General features: G+C 27.5%; 2 protein-coding genes across 2 annotated transcripts in view; one reads left to right on the forward strand and one right to left on the reverse strand.

Annotated features, from left to right (window-relative positions):
* Positions 1 to 1,150: 1,150 nt before the first annotated feature.
* On the forward strand, positions 1,151 to 18,081 carry LOC107451052 (sialomucin core protein 24). Its single transcript, XM_043046910.3, has 4 exons — positions 1,151 to 1,366; positions 5,049 to 5,117; positions 9,253 to 9,327; positions 16,029 to 18,081. Exons 1-4 carry the CDS (start codon positions 1,291 to 1,293, stop codon positions 16,298 to 16,300), a joined length of 492 nt encoding a protein of 163 aa, XP_042902844.1. The 5' UTR covers positions 1,151 to 1,290; the 3' UTR covers positions 16,301 to 18,081.
* The window catches only part of LOC107451045 (galactose-3-O-sulfotransferase 2), a 40,065-nt gene continuing 31,660 nt past the window's right edge, over positions 16,695 to 25,099 (reverse strand). Inside the window, exons 2-3 of the mRNA XM_016067017.4 lie at positions 21,888 to 22,266; positions 16,695 to 17,565 (exon numbers count right to left, since the gene is read on the reverse strand). Coding sequence (XP_015922503.2) covers positions 16,759 to 17,565; positions 21,888 to 22,266 — 1,186 coding nt within the window. The 3' untranslated portion in view covers positions 16,695 to 16,758. The remainder of the gene's footprint in view (positions 17,566 to 21,887; positions 22,267 to 25,099) is intronic.

Raw genomic sequence — 25,099 nt, forward strand, 5'->3', positions numbered from 1 at the left:
GTCACCCACCTGCTTACAGCCACAGTCAGTGATGCTTGAGTTCTGTGTTCTGTTGTTCATTTATGTTGTTGTTGTTGTTCATTTTCGTCGCACTGGAGCTACACAATGGACTATTGGCGACGGTCTGGGAAACATTCCTGAGGATGATCCAAAGACATGCCATCACAATTTTGATCCTCTGCAGATGGGATGGCACCCTCGCTTTGGTAGCCCGACAACCTGCACGCGAAGTCGAGCACTTTACGGTAGCACAGTTTAACGAGGACCAATACCGCACCTCCTCGGTCCCTATACAGACTGATCTAAGTGGTCACCCACCCGCACACTGACCGCAGCCAGTGATGCTTGACTTCGGTGATCTGCTGGGAACCATGTCTTAACGATCAGTCCACTGCGGGACGACTTCTGTGTTCTACTGGGAACCGTGTCTTTACGATCAGTCCGCTGCGTGACTATCTATCGAATAAAAGATAATATCAATAAACTTGAACAATGTATCTCACTGCATGTGGTTCAGGCATCTCCGATCACCCTCGAATGAAGATGAGAACCTGATTGGTGAAACATTTTTCCAGTGGCGGATCCAGCGGAGGGTCATAGGGGTCATGACCCCCCCCCCCCCAAATTGAAAAAATAAAATAAAAATAATAATTTTTTAATAATTTATAAAAGAAATAAAATATTTTAAAAATTATTTATGGGGCATATATACCTTGGTAGGTCGGAAAAATCGATTTTTTTTTACCAACGCCAAGGCTAAGACTTGCCAAAATTTCTAAAAAACGCATCATATTTATTATTTAAAGATGTTGAATACTTGAATTATTTAAGTATTGTTCTATCGTTCATTATGAAAAAAATAAATGAGAAGACTAGCATTAAAAACCCCAGTTTTTTTTTTTTTAAATATTTAAAAAAAAAATTTCTTAATAAAAAAATTAATGGCGGGGGGGGGGAATGAGTCTATGATCCCCCCCCCCCAGGAATAATTTCTGGATCCGCCCCTGCATTTTTCTCGCGTGACACTCACCAATCAGATTTTCTTTTTCCCTTAACGTTGATCAGAGATGCGGCAATTGCATGCAGTGAAAATGCTCTTTAAAGTAGCATTTAACTTTGGTTTGTTTATAGCATTCAATATTAAAATTAGTATATCTGTGTTTGGCAATGCATCCATTTTAAATGACATAAGGGGGGAAAAGCCTGAAACGAAAACAAAAGTGGTTATCGAATGTAAATAATGCGATGGGATTTCATTTTCAAATTCTTGTCTGAGAAAAAGTATTAAATATGAAAATGATTTCATTTCCTTCTCGAATTTCATTACTGTTTTGGCTTGGCCTTTGTTCGATAAGTATAGTTGCTGGTACGTTTTATTTTATCTAAATTTGGTTGTTTTGTTTTTGTCTGTGTCCTATCTTATACATATATCGCGATACGCAATCCATTATTTTATATATATTTGGATATATTTTATTGTTGTATGATGATTGAAATATTCATGAAATCTACTTAATGTTTAAAGATTTCCTATTAATTGGGAACATATTTTTTGTTGCACTTAATTATGAAAAATCTGATGAATTTCTGGAGTTTTTTTTTTTTTTAAACAGTAGTACTGTTATTTGCATTTTTCAATTTTTATGTGAGATAACCGTTATATTACAAAGGTTTATGCTTCTGTTTTGAAGAACGGTCATTCATAATATTCAGAATTATAAAATCACTGGAAAAAAAACTATGTATTAATTTATGTTTGTGCAGGGTTCATATGGCTTTTAAGAAAAGAAAACAAAACGGTACAAATTTTTCAGCTTTCTTAATCTCTTAGAGCAAACAAACACATATATTTACCACAATTAATTTAAAAAACATACATTTTAGCATATATTTTAGTTTGTGTGATGTTATTTAGTTATTAAACAATACAAATTAGGAAATATTAGTTATTTTATTTATAATTTTACTGGGGCTATTTCCGTATCGTGATTTGTTGTGGCTACTACAATCGCCAAGGTGCCAAATAGATTTTAAGCTTGCAATTTGTTTTTCTAGAAAAAAATATGTAGATGTTTGCCTGGGGGTGGTTACGAGTTATACCTTTCAAGTTAGTTCCTTTATGCATTTTTTTTTAGTTTCTCCCGGGCTGCTGTCAGGAAGTTGCCAAGATTTGGCGATTATTCTGCCACTGATCACGATATGGAAATCTCTTCATTTCGCTCTCACTTTTTTACTTTTCCAAAGAGTGATATTTCCATTTTGTAGTTTAGTGTGCCAACTATAATCCCTGAGGCACCAAATTGATTTTAAACTTGTATTATTTTCATTAATTATTTTTGCTAGAAACTTGTAGGGGGTAGCTAGCAGTTGTAGCTTTTTGAGTTAGTCTCATTGTGAGATTTTTTTTTAAAGCTTTGCATGGGCTGCTGCCCAGAAATTTACAGTATTTCTGTTTTAACTTTTATAGTTGCCAATGCTTGACGATTGTTCTGACACAAATCACAATTCAGAAATCTTCTCTATTGTATGAATCCCCCTCGTATCTTGCAGTTGTGCAAATCATGAATTTCTTTTTAGAGCATGCCATGTTTAACATGGCATAAGTACTGATACATTTGAAATATTAAATAATTTTAAATTCTTGCATTTTTTTTATTCAAATCTTTTTGTGTTTATCAATTTGGTTAAAATGATCTTTGAAATATGACACGGTGTGATAATTTATTACCAAAACTATATTGATGTGTTTTTATTATTAAATAGTAATTCGTAAAGATACCATTTTTTTTAAATCAAAATATTGGATTATTTAGATTTCTTATAAAATAATTAATAAATAAATGTTTTTCTTGGCATGAAAAGTTTTAAAAAGAAACTTCTTTTTAAATGATTCAAGCTTTTTGGGTTAACTTTTTAATGCTCTGTTTAGCACATTTGATGATGGAATAATAAATTAATTACTTAACTTTACAAATGTACATTTGGAATGTTTTTAAATGAGTGTTTGGCTGTTTTTCATTTATATTTATTAATATCAGTTTCTCATTTAAAAGTGTTTTATTTACTACACTGTATTGGGTGAGTGAAAGTTTTTCTTAAAGTTCCTAACGTAATAAATAAAATGTCTTAAATATCAGTTATTGTTTTAAGCATTTCTTGGAACTGTTTTCTTCGAGAGTTTATTTGAATCAAAAAGCAAAAATAAAATACATGTAATATCTTGTTGTATGTTAGGATTTCCATAGAAGTTAAAGCTTCACAATTTTATTAAGGCAGACTCTTAAAGGCAGTATTGCATTTATTTTCCCTTTTGATGTGGTTTTCATGGTATCATTATAAACAAATTTATTACAAAAAAATATGTTATTTTATTGAATAATATTTTTATTAGAAAAACTGTTCTTTGAGCAGAAAATTTGAAAAATATAAAATATTTCATTTTTTTTTCTCTCTAATTTTGTTTATTGAACTTTTGTTTTTAAATAAAATATAGTATATCAATGCTTTATTTTATGGTGTTAATTATTGTTTAGTACTCTTTTAAAAATTACATTTATGCAAATTTAAATAATTACATTTGTTATATAGTTCTAATACAAATTAAAAAATTGAACAGTGCACCAAAGAAAAAAAAAAAAGGAACCACCGTGGATAACTTTTGATTTAATGATCGGATCTTCACATCCTAGGACTAAATCTTTAAGGTTCTAGGAGTGACCTAATATGCTAATTACTTAGTGCAGGCGATATTTTAAGTTACGAAATCAAATGTAAAAACATACTTTCTCTGAATAAGCGTACCTTTTTTTCCCGATGAATTCTTAATTTAAACGCTATTCTTAATATAAATGTTGAACTTTGTTGTATGGTCTGCTTAAGTTTCCAAGAAAATTTTTCAAGTCTAGCAGAGTATTAATAAAAGAGAAGAATAAATAGTAGAAATTTCAAGTTTATAAGAGATAAATATTCAAATTTTGAAAAGATCTAAAATGTAAAAAATTTTTTAGATGTAAATTATTTAAAACACAATTCTGAATATCGTTACCCATAAAAAAAGAAACATTTAAAATCAAAGTAATACTATTACATTGATAGTGCCAGTAAATCATGAAAAATACCGTCTAAAACAGAAAGAAAAAAAAATTCAATATTAGTATTCCTGTTATAGCATTTAGAAATAATCAAGCTTTAGGCAGAGTTAAAAGTCAGTTAAACATTATCCAAATTAGTTCTAGCTCTCAACAATTGTCTACATTAATCACATTGATGAAACAACAAAGGAAGCAATTATAAGATCTTTTAGAAACGATTGTATATTAAGTAAATCTCCTACTTCTAATCCTAATAAATTACTTTATTTTACTAAATAAAGCTGAAAAAACAACGATATAAAATAAATGTATCTTCTTTGTATTTAAAAAGTATTTAAGATCTACCCTCAGATTAATATCTTATTTGATGTCAAGGAATAAATTGAATGATCAAATTTCATAGATATTCCAGGTTTATGTCAGTTCGCAATACATTAAAAACTTATCGTAATATCTTAAATATTTAAATTTTATTACACATCGTAACATTTTATAGAGTATTAATGAAATACGTATTTTTTAAGATTACGAATACTGTGATTCCTTTTTTTCAGACTTTTATGTGTGTGTAAAACTCCCAAATATAATATTTTCATATTTAGTAACTTTTGATCTAGATATTTTCTATTTGAAAAGATTTAACAGTGGGAGTCACAACAAAGTAATTTTAAGTCTGATTTTTTTACAAATCTTGTTTGAATTAACTCAGTCACATCATTAGAGAATTAATACAATATTAACTCAAGCTTAAATTTACAAAAGAAAAAAAAAAAAAAAAAAACAGAATATTTCTTAGTTTGGTTGAACTATCACTTTATGTTATAGTTTTAAGTTTATATTTTTTATTTCACAATTTCATTTGCTTCATTTTATTTATAATTATATGGTTAATTTTTTGTTTTCAAATCCACTATTTTATTATTATTGTTTTTTTAATAATGTTAAATATTTTCTTAGGTGAAACAACTTGTAGTAATGAGACTTGTAATGACTGTGTAGATAATAAAGCTGCTGTATATTGTTTAAGTAAGTATTTATTGCTAAGAGAATGTTCATTTTCTTGTTTTATCATCTATTGCCATTTTTAATTTGTGTGGATGTTCTTTTATTAACTTCAATATTTTTAAATTTACTGTTGCTATGAAGAAGATAATTTGAAGTTAGAGAGCCAATAATGTTAAGATGGAATAGGCAGGTGCTGTAGGAGGGTGTAGGGTATTGACAAATTGAAGATTGATGCTGAAATCAGGAGATGATGAAAACAGTAGTTGAGCCGGATTAGAATTAATAAAAAAAGCTTTTATTTAGTAGTATATTTGCAGAGCTCGAGTTATAAAATATCAAAATATATTATCCATAAGAATTTCAGTTGAATCAATTTTGCATAATAATATTAAAATAGGTCAGGCCATGGGAGACGAATCCCCCACAACCTGCCTAGTCAGAAGCCAAATTAAAAAGTACGTGTAAATTGTTCCCAACGGAACACAGAAGCATTGGTAGGAGATCCAAAATTGGCGAATTATCAAAATATAGCATAGCCAAAACAATGCCAACCAGCATATCAATATTGGGTTTAAAATAATACCTTGGCGATCACGAGTCGCCAACAAATTTATGAGAATTATTACAACCATGCAACTGAAACATTTTTGCGGTTAGAAATTAGAATAAGAAGTTATAAATAGATTTTTTGTTTATAATTAAATAGATTTAATTGTTTTTATGAAACCAAGAAATCAAATATTTTCTGATGGTTCAATATAGCTTGAATAAAAGATTTTTTTTTTTTTTTTAAAGAATCTTTGGCAGAATTGTATTGCAAAGAAGTACACTTTTTTGAAAATCTAAACTGTATTGCCTTTAAAATAAATTGTGATCAAAGAAAAAAAATCCTTAATTTAATAACTAGTACATTCTACCCAAGAAAAAATGAAGTTGTAAAATTGCATTAAGTTTGATACATTTAGTTTTTGAGAACTTATGTTCAGTAATTTTAAATATAGTTATGAGGAATTTTTTTTTCTTTTCTATTTATGATCTAAGAACAGTTTAGTCTAATAAGAAGAGTCTTCAAAAGTTCTCTCCCAGAGTATTATCCCGATAGACTAAGATTTTAGTTAGAATATTCTTAGCATATTGTACTATCATGTTTATATATGTGTGTATATATGAATTTTAACCCATGTAAACTCTTTGAGTTTCTGACCATGGGAATGTTGTCTTGAACCTAGCTGCATAATGTGTCCTGCTAAATAAATCCAGAATCATCACTAAAATGATCTTGGTTGTGTACTTTTAGAAATGAGATTTGTGCATAAAGCATAGAATAACATAAGTCAACTGAAATTTCCTTTGCAAGATATAACTAAAATTTATACATTTATAATATAAAAGATGAAATTAAATAGGATTGTTGGCTAAACTATTGTGTTGGTTAATTTAAACCAGTCATTAGCAAAACTCCATAAAAGCAAACCCAAAAAAATTTTTTTTTTCTTTTGATGGCCAACATAATGTATTTAAGTTTTTAAAAAAGTGAATTCAACTACTATAACATGGATTTAAAGTCGCCTCTTACAGCTTCTGTTCTTATATTCCCTACTAATGCAAAATTAGACAGCATATTAGTGTTGAAAATTGTTGTTTAAAATTATAAAGGTGCTCAGGTAGCACTGTCAGTTAAGGAGTCACTCGCATAGTTAGTTGGAGTGCTGGAGGTAGTGAGTTTGATCCTAAACAACCTGCGTATATATGCAGTAAGGTGCACATTAAATCTTTTTGGTTGAAAGTCTTCTCGTTGGCTGGGGTGTGGAAGTTCGGAGAAAGGGAAGTTGTCAAAATTATGTGGCTTTTCTACCATGGCTGTTAAAAGATGAAGCACTAAAGATGGGGCTTGGTGCTTGGCCATAGTTGGTGTGATGTGTATGTGTTTAGAATAATAAATATTCTATAACCTCATAATTGTTTAAAAATATCAGAATTTTTTTTTTTAAATCTAATAGTCTTTAAATTTGTCTGTGCAAAAAACTTCAGCTTGATTAGCAAGCAAGAATTCATGTGCTTTTCTTTAAGATATACCTTTTTCCACCAATAATTCTTTGCTATAAAGTTTTTCAGTTGTTTTGTAAGTGTAACATTTTTGTTTATTATTGCTATTTCATTATTATTTTATTCTTTACTTGTTGCTATAATTTCACAATCAAGGATGAAAAGTTTTTTTCACAGTGAAATAAACTGTCCCTTTAGAAATAGAAGTAAAACCAAATATTTTTAAAAAGGAAATATTAAATAATTATTAAAGGAATTTTTTAATATTTCATTATTGTGATATAGTTTAATTAATTAGTTAAATGGTTTTTAGAATTTATTGCACCTTTAGTATCTTTAAATGTTTTACATGAGGAAGATGGATTAGTAAAATTTTTAATTAGCAATGCAAAGAACTTTTAAAATATAGTAATCACATTATATATTGTATTCTACTATAAATCACATGCATGGTATTCACAATTATTAGTAGCATACTAATTTTCATAAACAAGTGCTGTTAAGCATGAATGTTTAAAAATTCCACAGTGTTAAAGTCCAAATACCTATAACCACATACTTATAACAAGTAAGTTAATTATGATTTATATAATAAACTTACGAATTTTTACTAATATTTTATTTGTAAATTAATGAATTTTTATTTTCAGATAAATGATTAATGATATAAGGTTTCTAAAACATGAACTAAAAATCTTGAATAATTCATGAGTATTTTAAGATATAATTTCATTTAAATGGTATTATTGATTTTAAAAATCAAAACTTTTAAATTTTCAAGGGTGTAACAGGTTATAGGAAAGTTTTTTTCTTCACATTATGTTAACTTTATATCGTTTTGATTAGAATTTACTAACATTATAACTTTAGGGGAAAAAATGAGTTCTTGTTCTGTTGTGAAATAATATCGGGCTTTGAAATAAAGATGAATATCGTGATTTTTTAAAAGAATTAATTAAAAACAAAATTAATGTCTGAAATTTAAATTATATTGTTTTTCAGAATTATTTATCTGAAATTATATTGATAAAAAATTGCAATGAAAATTTATCCAATTGAAAAAAATGTTAAATGAGTACATAATATTGTATATATATGCATTTTCAATTAATATGTATTATTTTACTAAGTTATAATTCCATCTTAAATAGAATATTCAGTAAATTTAAAATTAAGCAAGTATACATAATTTATCCAGATATAAGTGTCCATATTTATTTAAGAAAATTAGGATAACATAAATTCAAATTCTAAACTAATTGTTATAGGTTATAAGGATTTTAAAATTCTATATAAAACTGAAATATATAGTAAGAAAATAGTTAATTGTAAAACAAATGTAATTTCTTTCTTCCTTTTAAAACATTAAATTTAAAGAAATTGCATTATTTAGTAATTTTTACTTTCTTTCATTTCATCAAATTTCTTCTGGTTTATTCCTCCTGGAAAAATAAGTTTCTTAGAGATTAAATCCCAACCCTGATAATGGACACACTAGATTTTTGCTAAGCAATCCAACTGTCAGCTTTTCATTTTTTTAAATGCAATTTTTTATGTTATTTCAAATTATCTTTAATGTTAATGTTATTTTAAATTATCTTTGTAATTTAAAGACAATTTTTTTTTTGAAAAGTAATAAGATAAGAATATTTTGAATTAATACTATATGTTATGATTTAAAAGGGAAAATCAAATATTGGACCCAGTGTTAACTGAATTCTGTTGATGATAATCTTGCATATTTATTATCAACAATCTTTATAAACTTTGGAAAAAAAGTATAATTTGTAAAATGAATTTTCTAAAATGTGTGACAATACTTAATTTTCATAGTTCATAGTTAATTTTCATGAAAGTGTTGTTTTTATAAAATTAATCTATTATTGAAGCTATTGGATTTTACTAAAAATCTAAATAAAGAATAATATAGATAAACTTATGAAAAAATTTTTTTTTTCTTATTTAAAATGACTTATTACAATACTGCATGGTTAATTAGTAAGTTCAATGGATTCTAAGATTTTGTTTAAAAAAAACTCAATTTATGCTAAGGAATTGAATGTTTTAAGTGTAATTTTTCTTTTGTTTTGAAATGTTATTTATTTGACAGGCAATAAATGCTGTTATGCGAAAAATAAAACTGAAGATTGTAAAGCAGAAGATATAATATACAACTCAAGTAACTGTAAGTTTTCTTTCTTTTTTTTTTTTAATAAAATGCTTAAAAATTTTGCAAAAATATTTAGTTCTTTTAAAGTTTTCATTTGTAACCTAACTTGTAAAAGTTCAAAACCATGTTTGCCCTTTTCAGTTGAAAAAATTACAAGCATAGGTTTTAAATAAAGGTATTTTGAAGAAACCTGAACATTTTGCATCACATTTTTTAGTTTCAAAATTTGTTCATTTTAGTTTTATCATAATTCTAACATTAAAAAAGGAAATTTGTTAATCAGGGCAACATAAAAAGGAAATTATGTGATAAGTTATTGGGTGGCTTTAAATTGCCACTCACATAATGGGACAAATCAATTTAATGGAATGTTTATTCAAATTAATTGATTACTGGGCAAAACCAAAGCTGTAGTTGGAAAAAAAATATTTGGGGGAACTCACCTTTTTATAGGGTATATGTCATAGTTGACTGAGCTTTGATAGGCCGAAAACGACCAATTTAAATTACTCTGCTAGTTATCATTAAGAAAAGCAGACTTCTATTTTTTAAAAAAAGGGGGTTTACTAGCATAATTTTTATCTTTGGTGTATTCATCATAAAAGCTTATTGATATAAAATAATTACATAATGTAATAAAATATCTAAATTTCAATTAAATGTAACTGACTGAGTACACAATTCTTCATTAGCACTTAAAAAGCATTATGTACCTATTTTACTAAACATATTGCTTTGATATGAAGAAGATAAAAAATATATATATGCATGTACGCAAAAAGGGATACAGATTTGTTTTGTTAGAGTATAACAGTAAGAGAACTTCACATTTGTAATAACTTATGTTACATACTTCAAAAGTGTCTTTATTCTAATAAAGAGTGGGTGAACTAAATGAACCCCTCTTTTTTTTCTTGCTTGAACATAATTATTTGCTCTTATCTTGGTTTTTTTGCTTACCAGATTATAAAATATGTAAAAAAAGAGTTGGAACAGAGTTAGATTTAAGAAGAAAAAAAATCACATTTAATATTTAAAGTTTTACAAACCTCATGAAATTAATTAACAGCAACTTTATATAAAGATTTTATTCTCATTAAATGTTGGTAGATGCAATTTAAATATTTACTTTGGTTACTTAACTTTTAAACTACTTAAAAAATTTTAAGCACTATTATCATTTCTGAAATTATATTTTTTTAACATGACTATTCTCATTGTGTCAGTTTACAGTGGAGCATAAAAATTGTAATAATCAGATTTGAAAGATCACTTGCACTTTCAAATCTGATTAGTAAAATTAGCACTTCTATCAGAGTAAAAAAATTTTTTTTACCCAGAACCAAGTGAAATTTTATTTCACTTCCTAAAAAAAATAATAAACGACTAAATAAAAAAAAAAAATGAAAAGAGAAATAATTGGTCTGAAATTTTTTCAAACATTTATTTATTTTTTACTACAGAAAACCAAATATTTCGGGGAATGATGTCCCCCCCCCCACAACTGCAGCGCTGGGCAAAACTATATAATGATTTCGACAGTATATGTTAATTTTACATTGTATTTTGCATTTCTTAGTGATCACTGGTTTTGATTTAATACAATTCATATGAGTGTCACAGCTGACCAGTTTTTGAGGGGGTTAAAATTAAAGTACATAGCTAGAATAGTTCTCTAAATTTCCCATAAAAAAAATTCTAAATTTTTCTCACATCCATTAAACATCTTTTTTTATATATTTTTTAACTTGTATTTAACTTCACTAAATTTAAATCAAGGAAGATTCATGAAAATTTTCATTATTTGTCTGAAATATTGTGTGAGACATTTACGTGCACACCAATGGCATGCTATTTTTTTATTTTATTTGTTATCTGATATGCAGAAACTACAGTGTGTCACTGCTTATACCATTGCAAAGTTGTTAAAGGGAGTCTAAAAATTTTTTTATATCTTCCTATATCATTGCATTTATGTGTTGGTATAAATATTATTATTCATATCTTTAATAGCACATAAATGTAATAATTATTGAATATTATTATTACTTTTCTTGTACAAATTAAGCTAAGTTGAAACAAAAATGTGATGCAAAAAAATTCCTTTTAATACATTAATTAATATACTTGAAATATTGACTACTGTATGCCAACAAAAGATCTGCTAGAAGCTGTATAGTTAGAAAGTTGCATTAATAATCTGTAACAGAAATAAAAAAAACAATGAGTAGTAATTAAATTTTTTTTTACAAGAATTGCAGATTGCTTAGAATCTTTTGCTATTTCCTGAAATAAAAGTTTATGCTTTTATTTATGAGTCATCTTTCATTTGAAATATGAAAACTAAAATAATAATTGCTTTCTGTAATAATTTCAAGGAGTCTATTTCAAAATGCCTTGAGAAGAGGAAAGCTCTCCAATATGAAAAAAAAAGTTAAAAGGCAATAAAGTGAAAATTTGTCTGCTTAAAACTATAATTTCTAGTTTAATATATTTATTATCAATTATGTATTAATATTAACATATTAGCAAATACATTTGAACCTCACGCTTAACATGAATTTTTTTTGATGTGAACTAATTTTCAATTCCCCGTCAAATTGTATATGGATGTAATACTTTAAAGTATTTTTAACGTAAAATATCTTTTAAGGTGAACTCAAATTTCAATGCCTTTGGAAAAAATTTTACTTTTAATGTGAACAGCAAATTTATTTTCCTTTCTGACAGGTAATAAAACTGATCATTTTCTGTTCTATAAGAGAATATTTTAAGAAGCTTTGTTATAGTGTTGATATTTGCAACATTACAGCAGTCAAATGAAATAGTTGTAGGAATTGAATCTGTTGAATAGGAAATTTATTATAATTTTCTTTCATGTCATGGATGTGAATGTAAATATTTTAAATCCAACTTTCCCCATAGTTTATATAGTTTAAAACAATTTTTTTAAGAGTTTGAACAAGTTTTTGGTTTTTACCTGGATGGCTATCCTGGATACGTTATTCAGAATTATTTGTAACAACGTTAAATGTTATCTATCTTTAATGCTAGTAATGACTTTCTTCATTTACAATTGACATTTTTACTCAAAAAGAAATCTGTGTTTTTATTTTTCAATTTTCTAATAAAAAGCTTTTTTTAAAAAGAACTAAATTTATTATTTTTAAAGGCTAGTATGGCTACCCATTGTATTTGTTATTTTCTAATTAAGGTTATATAATTTAGTAGTTGCATCTCTGTTTAACAGCACTCTTCTTAAGGACAGACTATTTCCCTTACTGTAAAAAAAAAAAACCTGTTTAAGGAGGGTTGTATCTCTTTCTGTTTAAGGTGTAATTTTTTAACTCTTACATTTTTTTAAAACTTTTTACATCAACAAGAAAATTTTCTGTCAGGGGATACAAGTTTGGTTGTAATGAGGTTAAGAAAGACTAGAAAGTTAATCGTTTAGAACAGAAGTTCCAAAATTGTGGGCCACAGGCAACTAAACTGGGCTATGGAAGAGCCTACTATCTTGCTGTACTATGAGACGAAAGCTTTTTGAATTTTAAGAAAGATAAATCCTATGCTTATATTAGATAAATCCTAAAAATTGAATGTTAAGAATGATTTGTGGCTAAACTGTGGAGTTTCAATACGGAATAACATATTAATTTTCTCATGGTGGACAAACAGTGTCAAAAATTCCATTAAGTTTTTTAACTTTATTACTTGTTTTTTAGTTTCCTTACAGTTCTAAGTGAATGCAATAAAGTTATTTTCTTTATAAAATTAATATTTTAATTCCTCTCCTACATGTTACTATTCGATAAGACAAACTAACACTGACATATGTGTGCATTATATTTATCTATATTAAAGTCAGATATTGGATAGAAGTTCTTTGATCCTTAATATTTTTTCCATGTGATTTGTCATATGCATATAAAAATATACGTATATTTATATAAATTTGTGTGTCAGTATGTCATATTTTTTACTTGAGAGACCCACTAACTAGTAAATATACATTTTTTTCATAAAATTGGTGGTCTGCACAACTAAAAAGGTATGAAATCCCTGGTTTCTTCAGCTGTGAGGAGGATATTTTAATAACTGATTTAAAAGATTAAATTTATAAAGAGAATATAAATAATAATGATGAAAAAGAAGTAATGAAGTAATAAATGAAACACCATTTCCTTTTATGCAAATGTTTGGCTATTGCCCTGTGGCAGAATTTTTTCTGACTTTCTGCGACAAACCTAATTAGAACCAATATCTTTCTGCAAGATATTTTTATCGTTATAAATGTATGTGTAATGAATTTATAATAATAGATGAAATTCGTGTTTATAAAATAAGTCTACATGCATAGAATAAAACTGTAATTTCATAATATAAGTTTACATTTCTTAATAAGTTTAAATTGTTTAAGTATAAATTTGTATAATCTTCGATAATAACGAAAAGTTATAAATGTGTAGATCTGAAGACAAAAATGCTTACTAGAGCATAAATAAAGATTACCCAGAACCTGTAATAAGATAGAACTTATAGAAATAGCTAAGAATGGACAATAAGATTAAATTTATAAAACAAGATAACTGAATTTGAAGTATCAGTTTAAAACAGTATGATTTAATGTTTCACTATAGTAGTTATATCAGGTGAAAAAATTAATATTGAAGTTGAGTAATCAAAATAATAAAATAGTATTGACTATAACCGAATTCTAAAAGCAAAAAAATTAAAGCAATGTTTGCTTCAATTTTTTCTACATCTAATTAATTTTACCTAATTAATTAGATTCGATTAACATTGTACTGACTTATTGAAAGATTTTTTTTTTTTAAAAAGGTAAATAAAACTTTTTTCGTGATCAGATTAAGTTCAGAACGAAAAAAATACACAGCGCTTGTGATTTCGCACTGTATTGTGTAAATATATAGCACTGATTCCACACGAAGTATGCAGAAGCAGTTTCCGACTCAATATGCTCAAGTCTATTCAACATCTCGAAACGAAATAGTCTTTATCAGTACTGAAACATCGGTATTAGAGCCATATTCATTGGATGCGATTTTTTTCGCATGCGTATAAAATGCTCTGTTCTCATAAAAAAAAACAAAGCAAATTACTGCGCCAGCGATAGAGGCCGAAGTTGGCAAATTTCCAAAAATAGCTTAATAAAGGGGAAAAAAATTCTCCCCTTTTTTATCCAGTAACTGTTTGTGTTGGAGATTAACGGAGAATTACGAGCGCTTTCTCCTTCCGCGGTACGCTAGAAAAAAAAAATATTTAAAACAATTCTGTAAGAAAAAAATGTTGCAGAACCATTATTGCTTCTGCAGAATTTTTTTGTTTCTGAAGAAAATGATTTTTTTTGTTGGTAAAACAGCTTCTGTTTCTGCAGAATTTATTTTGAGAACTTTTGTTTGTGGCAAACCAAAAATTTTTATTTCCCAAATAAAAAAAATCTTTCTGCAAGAACTCAGTCGCTTTCTGCGACAATGTCGCTGTGTCGCCGTGTTTCTGCCACGGGGGCTATTGGTAATTCAAAATGTAAAATAAATCACATTTAATTTTAAAGATGGCTCCTTTAAAATGCTCAAAAAAAAACTGGAAGAATAAGTTTTAAAATGAAACCACAAGTGGAGTAATCAGCAAATTTACTTTATTTTTCTTCTATTTTATTTTTCTATTAATGTAATTTATACATTAATAGGAAATCTAGTTTATTACACAATAATTAGTCAGTTGTAAGCATGTAAAAGTGTAAGAAAAATTTTGTAAGTTTTTTTTTCTTTACACAAATTCTGTTTAAGGACACAAGACAAATAAGTCCCCTTCAAAATTGTTAGACAGAAATTCCAACTGTATATTACTTTTCAAAATGTTAATTTACTTTTAACTGTTTGGGTGTTTTTACTTCACATTTTAAATTATTTCAAGACTTGCATGTATAGTGTGTGTTGACTAAATGTAAACAATAACAAGCTTCCTATTACCGGAATAAATTTAGAAAATTTCCTGTGTATCCTTCCGCTTATGTTATGCTTACAAGGTGATGTCTGAACTGACGTAATATTCTTGGAATTTTTTTAAAATTATAATTAGTGTTTTAGTTTACCCATAATTTTATTGCTCTTAAAAGTTTTCAGTAATTAATAAATTCTAACAGATCTTGAGCTTAAAACAAATTTAAGATTATTAATATCACAACATAAATAAAGTGTAAGGTTTGCCATGATTAGCGTGTTATCTCTTATTTGGCTATATTTGTTTATAGTATCGCCATTTGTTATTTTTTGGATAGTGTGCTTGCGGAGTCTCCCTAATTTAACTGGTGTTTGTTTCATTAAAATTTGAATTGAAAGAACACGTTACATTACAAACACTAATATAATATTATTGGATGGCACCCTTTTTCAGTCTTTGGCATCAAGATCAATCTAAGTAGTAACCTAGAAGTCTTATGCTGAATTTTAACCTCTAGCGCCATCTGTGCTTAGCTTTAAACGGTCAACCATCCATATTTGAATACAATTTTGTTAAGAATTTTATAGAAATTTTTTACGTTAATATAGTGCAGTTTCCTCTTTCTTTTAAGAACTGTTGTGTAGATTAAAATTAATCATGTTAGAAATTTAAATATAATCTTTATTATCAAAATAGTCTCATTTATGTATAAAATAATCGTTATTTAGTTTGAATATGATACTTTTTTAAAGGCTCTCTTGCTCCTACTAATGTAACTTCTGTCAGTCCCACAACTACAACAAAAATAATTACCACCACCACTGTGGCATCTACGACATCAGTAACTTCATCATCTTCTGTTCCTACTGTGCCAACCAGAACTACAGTTATTCCACCAGGTCGTCATTTTGATGCCCCTAGTTTTATAGGAGGCATTGTTTTGGCTCTAGGACTTTTGGCTATTATTTATATAAGCTTTAAATTTTATAAAGCCAGAACTGAAAGAAATTATCACACTTTGTAATTAATTTGTTTTATCGTAAATTCTCAGTTAAAATCATATGTAATGTAACTTTTTTTTTTTGTATAGAAAAGTTTTAAATTTTTGTGATGTTTAGTTCCTGTATATTATATTGTGTAAAAAATATACTTTTAAACTGAAGTGTTTTTGTTATTTATAATGTTGATGTCTATCTGTTATATATTTTTTTAATCTTAGTTATTATGCATGTAATTAGGGTTAGATACTGTTTTAATTTATGAAAAATAGGCATAAATGTAATTATACTTTTGTGAGTGATTTAATCTTTAAAAGCTTTATTTTTTAAATGTATTACTAAAAATAGTTACCTATATTCTTTAAAATAAAATGTTATCTCAAGGTATTGACAGTAATATAATTTTAACATCAAGTTATAAAATATTTCATAGTAATATTTTATTAAAATATAGAGACATAATAAATTCTTCATTAATTTAGCTTTAAATCTTCCGTGCATATTTTCTTCGATATTTGAATTGGTTCATTAATAAATTTCTAGCTATAAGGAGCTCTTTATCTTTTAAAAATTTTAGATCTAAGATACGTTTCAAAGAGGTGGGACCATAATTTGGCAGAGTAGCTCCTTTTAAAATGCTATGTATAAGTTGATGTTGCCTTATTTCTGAAGTGAAGTATTTTTCAGGTTTAACTAAGTCTTCACATGTTTGATTATGGTTGTTAGATTTTAAAACATATCCTGCCACTTTGTTACTCCATACATTGTATGAAGTTAGATTTTTAGCTAAAACTTTCTTTTGAACACAGTATTCAAACCATTCATTGCGCCGCCTTTGCAATTCTTGGACTTCTAACTTTAATTGTTCTGGGCCAAATTCTTTAACTGTTGCTTGAAACCTTTTTAGAAAATGATCATATAGCATTTTATCAGCCCAATTCCATTCTTCTAAGTTCTTAGTTGCTTCTTTAGATAAACTCTTCCTGAAATTCCCTAAGCGAGCGTTTATTGTAAGGCTGACTATGTCATCTAAATCCCAGCACAAAATGTGGCGTAAAAGAATAACAGATTCATCAAAGTGTTCTGCAATCATTACGAAGTCAAAAATTTGGTCAATTTTTTGTATTGTTTTCTCTACTACTGAGCGATTATTAAAAAAGTAAGGTGATAGGCCAAAATCAAACAACATTTGATTTCTTCCCATGCCATTTGAACGCTTCTTCAATGTTGCTATAATAGATTCATTTTTGGTTCCTCTGGCATATTCTTCAATATCCATGTGATAAAAATCCTGTAAAAATAAAATTGACATGCTGTTTTAAAATTATATTATAATAAGTTTTATATATATCTGCTTAGCTTTATTTAAAAATTTAAAATTGTACTTCAATTTTTATGCATTATTAAATTTATTTGATTATAAGGTAAGCTCTTAATCTTTCAAAAGGGTTGAAATTTCGCAATAATTTTTAAAATACTTAAATGGAGATTTTCTAATATATTAATCTGACTAATATGGTCACATTAAATGCTGTACATTATTTAAAATCTTTATAAATACACATTTTAAATCTGTCTATTAAATCTTTTTTATCTTACAACATAATTTGTCATGATCTCAGTGTTTGATGTAGAAGATATTTCTATTATTAAATTATTTTTATACTTATGTGTTTAAGTCTTTATTATATAGAAAACTTAGTCACTTCTGCTTATGTGTCTTTTTTTTATCTCTATAATCCATTTTGTACATATATAAAATTAGTGTGTGTTGTGCCATTAAGCAAAATAAATTATGATGCAGTTATTTTTCTTTGTGTAATTTAAATAACGATTTAGTTTGATATTTTTATTTCACAAACCTAAAAAAATTATTGCTTTTTCTACTGAATAGCTTTTGTTTTCAAAATTTTACTTACCTACATGTATGAGATTCTGGGCCGGATTAAGACCTCTTGAGGCCCTAAGCACTGAAAATATTTTGGTGCCCCCCTCTAACAATTAAAAATATATCCACTACTAAGTCACATGTTAATTCAAAATATAAAATCAAAACTTTTTTAAAAGAAAATATTTATTCTAATTAAAACAAAATAATTAAAATAATATAATCAATTGAAAACTTTTCAATTAATATTAAAAAAAAAGTAACTTTTGTATGTGTATAAGTACAATGTGCAAAAAAGCAAACACAATGAATAACTTATGATCAGAACTTTGAAATTTTATATACTAAGACTCAAAATACTTGAAATTAGAAAAACAGACACATACTTTTTCTAAAAAAACGCATACATTTTTTTCAATCTGTTCAAATTCTTGACTCTCGAAATAAATAGCCATATCTCGAGAATTTTTTAAACAAACTAAACAATTTTAGCACGCAATAATAAAATTCATTTACCTAAAAATAGTTCCTTGAAGTATTAATTATTTTATATTATTTTATTTATTAAGAGAATAGTCGGAAAAAACTTTAAATTGAAAATTTAACAAATGTCATTTTTAATGACAAAATACAAAATTTAATGTGTACTAAATCAGTCAAATACATTTGAATTATTCAATTTTAAGAAAAGTTATATATTTGGCATTTAATTTCTCCAGAACTATTCAACAGATTTCGTTCAAATTTTGTATTTTACCATTTAAATTGATATTCTTTAAAATTATATAAAAAATTTTATATTTTGTATTATTAAAAAAAACTATTTTTGACAAGGAATTATTTATAGGTAAATGAATTTTATTATTAGGTGCAAAAACTTTTCGATTCGTTTAAAAAGTTCTCGAGACCTGGCGAAATGCATGATTTCGCTCAATTGATGAGCACCCCCCCCCCTCGGAGGGGAATGAATTGAATTTTCTGAGATATGGATCTTTTCTCTAAAAAAAAGAAAGGGGGATGAGTCGCCTATAGGATGCTTATAGATATCTGAGATGAAAGGATGTTCTCTGTCTGTAGTAAATAAATTGGGTTACACTTGTCTTGTCCTTTAAGTAGTTCTCAGAAAATTTAGCTTTGTATTTCAACCCATATGTTGGTGACAATCACGGTGGTCCTTTTCCGGAGCCTTCGAATTCATGAAATCGAATGCTGGCAATATAACGCTTTTGTTGTTTTTCCGCGGGATTGTTTGTTACACACAGAAAGCAAAATCAAGTTAAATTGGACCACGTTTCTCAGTAGTCTTGTGCTTATAATAAAATAACAGGAACAACAATATTTTTCCCACTCGTTTATGAAGAATGACCAATTTCTTTTTAAAGAAGTTTCATGGACAATGGAAATACCTTAATTAATTATTTATTTATTTCAATCCGATGTACACACGAGCTACAAGTAAAAATTAAGCACAACTACTAAATTTATTTTTAGTGACAGAAATAATATTTCAATAATAATTTTGATTGGCTCAAGCTTAAATCATTATCATTAAGGATTTTCTTTATTAGTTATTAAACATATTTTTAAATTCAATTATTAAAACTATCTTTCTTAAATTTGCCATTTATTTTTAATTTGAAATTTTCAGTACTTTTCTTATTTCCTAATTATAATTTTTACAAATTTCGTTATAAGATGTACAAAATATAGTTTACTTGCACTAAACCCAATTCAATTGAAAATTTTATTTTATTGCTACTTATTTCCTACATTTGATTTTAAAATTAAATTAGTTTTAATGAGTACTCTTTTTAACATATTTTTCACCGTCTACGAACATCCGGTTCACATTGTGAATTTACACATCTTTTGTGCTCAACTTTTATAACATTTGTATTTATACAAGACTCTAAGGACTAAGAAACCTGTAATTCTTTCCTTATTAAAAAACTAGCTTGCATTCATATTACATAGTATACATTTTATATAAATCTTAAAATCTAATTTCAATATTCGATATATATAGATGAAAAAATCACAAGTGATGCGAAGTGTGTGGTCATATTTGCGCAAATTTAACCCCTCCTCCACAAAGAAATTTCGAAAAATGATACTTAAACACAGCTCCTTTTTCTTTCTTTAGTGAATGAAAAAATTATTTGAGGTAAAATTTTGAAATAAATAGGCGCCAACACAACTTTTACGTAATTTGATGACTTTTTTTTCCAGTTGCAATGAGAATATAATTAAAAATATAGTATAAGCAAATATTTTTAAAAAATGTGCATCACATAAAAAAAAAACATGCACAAAAATTGCAAACATGCATAACACAGTTTTTTCACATCAAAAATCAAATTTTTTACATCATCAAATCATTGCATCAAAATTTTTTAAATCAAAATGCTGAAGTATTAACTTAGCTACAACTGCGAAAAATATTCTGTTAACATAAATCGTAGCAGTATGTTATAGAATCATTGTAATGGATAAAAAAATGGAGATTTTATCGCATAGAAATTCACCTATTTTCATTATAAGACCAAAATTTTTTTATACGTAACATCTTTCTTTTTTTTTTCTTTTATTATGTAAAAATTCGTACTTAGAAATACTTGTTATCTACTCTTAAAATGGAAGCTCAAAATAATAAATTTATAAACAATGCTTCGAGAAAAAAATTATGTACTGCGAACAATTAGTTATAGCATCTGATGAGTGGTCAAATACTCTTTCACTTTGTGGCACTTCCATCCAATGTTGACATCTTCACGTTTTAAGTAAGGGGAAGTATACTAAATGTAGTCGACGAAACAATTTTAAGTAAACCATTTTGAATAATTTGTCTTCAGTAGTTCATAGAGAGTTAGCTACCCAGCCTTACCCGCTTTTCTACCGTTACAAGTAGAACTCAATACGTAATAGAACTGATTTTAATCAATTCTATTACGTACGAGTTCTACTTAAAATCTTAGTCCCTATCCTGTGAAACATGGTTTCTTATGATGTTTAACTAGTTTGGGAATAATATCTATATTTAAATTTTAGCAATAAACTCAGTTAACAGCTAATTTTGCTACTTTACAAAATAAAAAAAAAATCACCCGTTTTATATTGTGTGTTGCTACGAAAAACGATGGACAAAAAATGTCTAAAACGCGTATACCATTTTCTTTCCCTATAAAAATGCCTTATTGGGATATTACAGTACAGAACCCGTTATCCGGAAATCAGAAAACCGGAAAACCAAAAAACCGGAACGAGATTCAATTAGTTTTCCCGTCATTTTTAAAAAAAAAAAAAAAATTTTTTTCCTCATAAGATTTTAGGATTTTTCGTTCTTTTTTGAAAGATGTTTACCTTACCATCATTTTGGAAATAATCATTAGTGTATTACTTCATCGTTTTCTCTTCTTTTTAAGATTATTTCCATTTTTTTTTTTTAGTTGGGTTTAACTATTAAAAAAACGGCTTTTTGTAGAGATTCAGAAAACCGTAAAAATCAGTTATCCGGAATAGCGTTGGTCCTGATCGTTCCGTATAATCGGTTCTCTACTGTATTTGTAAAAGATATTTGAGCATGTGTTTTGAATCTCAAATAGTGCATCTAATTATATAACCTGATATTGTACTTTTCACTATTGTCATAAATTTTAATGTCTGCTGTCATTTCTAATTTTTATAACTGATAACTTAATGAGAAAAAATGGCTATATAGTTCTTACCTGCAATTCGTCATATTCATACAGTGATTCAAACATGCTTACTGGATGTCTTACGATTGATAAATAAATAGAATCTTTCGGCATTACAGCTTCAATTGCTACTTTATTAAATACTAAGTGGTGGCAGAGAATGTTGTATCCAAGAATTTCCCATGGTGCACCAGCTACCATTTCTTTTCGGAAAGGTTTGACTAAAGAAAAGTAATGACTTTTAGGAACTATAGGAATGACTAAAGTCAAGTCATTTTGATGAGCATAACGCATTAGAATATTCTGTACTGATGTACTAGCACATTTATGTGTTTTCAAAAATACTATATTTTTTCTTGGGTTGCATGGTAAAGTTTTGATTGATGAGGAAATTTGTCTTTGTGGCCATCTGTAAGAAAATAAAGAAAAATAATTAAAAAATGCGCAATTTTGATTTAACATATATAAATTAAGTATAGGATATATTATACTGGATGCCCACTGAAATCCGTATCTACCCTATTAACTTTTGAACGATTGCCGTTATAATTGTGAAAGTGGTGACTAGGTATGGTAAAGTGTCCATGGGCTACAAGATTCAACCGCATACTGCGTCACTTGTTGTGAAACTGTTACGTCGTTACTCTCAAAATGGTAAGAGATAGGAGGAAGTGCATCATCGCTTTAGTCCAAATTAACTCCTTGTTGACAAAATTACTTAAATAAAAGAACTATTTAGGCGGCGAACAATTACCAATACTGTATATGACGCGTCGAAAATTTTTTAGAAAAGAAGATAAATTAGTTATGATTACAAGATATCTTTATACAAAACTTAGTTTTACAAAGCTTAGAAGTTTCAACATCAAAATTAATGTTATTTGATGATAAGTTAATGTCATTATTTTGAATATCGTTTTGTTAGTTCTCAGTGTAGAAAATCGCCAATAAATGCGTGCTTTTCTTGGTATTTATACCCACAAGGTGTCTATTTGTACTAAATTGATGATGATCTGCTACATAGTAATTAACTTTTTCCTCTATCTCACACCTTTTTTGAAATCTGGAAACTAACTTAGCAGGTTTCCATTAGAAGAGGCCGTAAGTTGTCGAATCTTGTAAAGCAGGTTCTCTTAATTATACCTAAACATCTCTTTAACTATAACTGAAACCGTTCAAAAGGTAAGAGGGTGGATACGGAATTTAAGCACTGTTTCTCTGTGATAGGAAAAAGCATTAATGGGATACGTCGATTACAGGTTGTTCCGTAAAGACCGCCTTGATGTGTATTTTAAGAATCCTTATCAAAAGTAAAAACAAAAGAAAACGCTTTCAAAATCTTACAAATCACTATACAGAAAGGCTGGAATATTAAACAACGAGACACGATTGCGGGAAAAAATGAAGGAGTTTTGAAAAACTATTATTTGTAACACCTTAAAATTTCTACCTCCAATTTAAGCTGTTTTGATGTTTATTACATTTGCAGTCCTTTATTGTAATAGGTCAGTTTTTGAGGACGTTTTTGTTTTATTCCACTAAATATTATTCTTCTACTCCCTAATGTGGATACTTCTTTGCTTTCATTTTTGATAAGGATTTTAAAAATACATATTAAGAGTGGTCTTTACGCAACCCCCTGTGTATCGAAATTACACAAACGAATTCAGCTGCTTGCCAAAGATGATTAGAATGAAATAAATTTTTATTTCATAAAACTAAATTAATTTCGAGTAATAAAGTGTACAAATATGTGCTGAGTTATAATTTGTTAAACTTGCCAGTGATTTATAAATTATTTATGAAACCATTAAGTACAACACTGAAAACCTGGTTAATAACCTTTTTTGTTGCTGTAGACGAACCTGATTAACATATTGATAATTAAAAGATTTATTTATTCAGTAAACTTTTTAAAGGATTCAGATTCTTATCTTTTAGATGTTTTTGAATTTTTAACTATCCTATCTTGTTTTAAAAATGATTGGAATTTATTAAAAAGACTGATCCTTTATCTTTCTTACACCTGAATGGCATAGAATTAAATCATTGCAAACGGCAATTTTTAAATAACATCAAAATGAAATACAGAAATAAAAATGGTAGCACAATATGCAGTGCATGCTAGTATTACTCCACAGATTTGCACAAATGCTATTTTTTCAATTGGCATTATTGACGTCTACCTGCTAAAAAATTTTATGGGGCTTTTTTTTAATAAAAAATAAAACTTTTAAACAAATAAATATTTTAAAAGTGTATTAACAAATATTTTCAATGAGTCGTCTAATTTTCTATTACTACATTTTATTGTGCTAAGTAATTGTGAAATAATATACACTATCTGAAATCTCATTTCGATCAGTTAAGCGGATAAGCCGCTGGTGGCTTATATATATCGAGAAAGTTTTTAGGAACATATAAATATTTTATATCGCATGAATTCTTCGCAATTTTTTCTTCTTCTTTTTTTAAATTCAGAACATTACACTTCGAGCCTTCAGCAGTCCTGAACCCCAGGACGATTATAATCATCTTCCATCCCCTTAGCTCAGCCCTGCGAACCTTGGAAATAATTCGCTTTCCTCTGAAATCTGCAGAGGTCCTTATCGCCTTTGAAGAAAACGCACTCATCTCAGAAAAGATTCGAGTTTTTTCGAATCAGCTGTGTCATAGTATCAAGTAAGTAAATCATCCCCCTCCCTCTTGTTTTTTTTTCTTAAGATTTGTGGAATGTTGTCAAAACTTCAGTTGTGAGTCGGTATCTTTTAGAAACCAGGACCATGTGTTTCTCGTTAGTTGTACTAACTGAAAAGTAGACTGAAAAGAAAGAAAAATCTGGTTCAACTTCTTTTATTGACAATTTTCTTTTGACATTTCTTACTTAGAAACTCTTATTTTCCAGGGTAAGCAAAAAATTGCTTTGTAAAAGTTTCTAAACAAATTACTTAAACATTGTTTCACCGTCAAACATTTATATAAAAATACATATAAAATTTTAGAGTGAAGCAAAATTTTCATTCAACATATTTTTCATACTTTTTTTTTTTCTTAATTTAGGTCAAAATAAGTGAAAAATATTATATTTTGCATTTTAATAATTTATGTTTTTGAAATACAATCTGAAACACCGATGCCCTTTTCTGCGTTAATGGTAAAATCTTCACAACAATAATTTTTCAAATTTGTACTTATTTGCAGTTTTTTAGATCTAACGAAACAGTAAAATTAATTATTGATAA

Source organism: Parasteatoda tepidariorum, chromosome 11 (genome assembly GCF_982258835.1).
Source record: "Parasteatoda tepidariorum strain Cologne lab strain chromosome 11, Ptep-v5.0, whole genome shotgun sequence".
NCBI classification, from domain to species: domain Eukaryota; kingdom Metazoa; phylum Arthropoda; class Arachnida; order Araneae; family Theridiidae; genus Parasteatoda; species Parasteatoda tepidariorum.

Coding starts and splice junctions, on each gene's coding strand:
- LOC107451052 (XM_043046910.3), top strand. CDS start 1,291: ATGAAAATGATTTCATTTCCTTCTCGAATTTCATTACTGTTTTGGCTT. Junction 1,367..5,048: donor TTCGATAAGTATAGTTGCTG/GTACGTTTTATT, acceptor ATATTTTCTTAG/GTGAAACAACTTGTAGTAAT. Junction 5,118..9,252: donor AGCTGCTGTATATTGTTTAA/GTAAGTATTTAT, acceptor TTTATTTGACAG/GCAATAAATGCTGTTATGCG.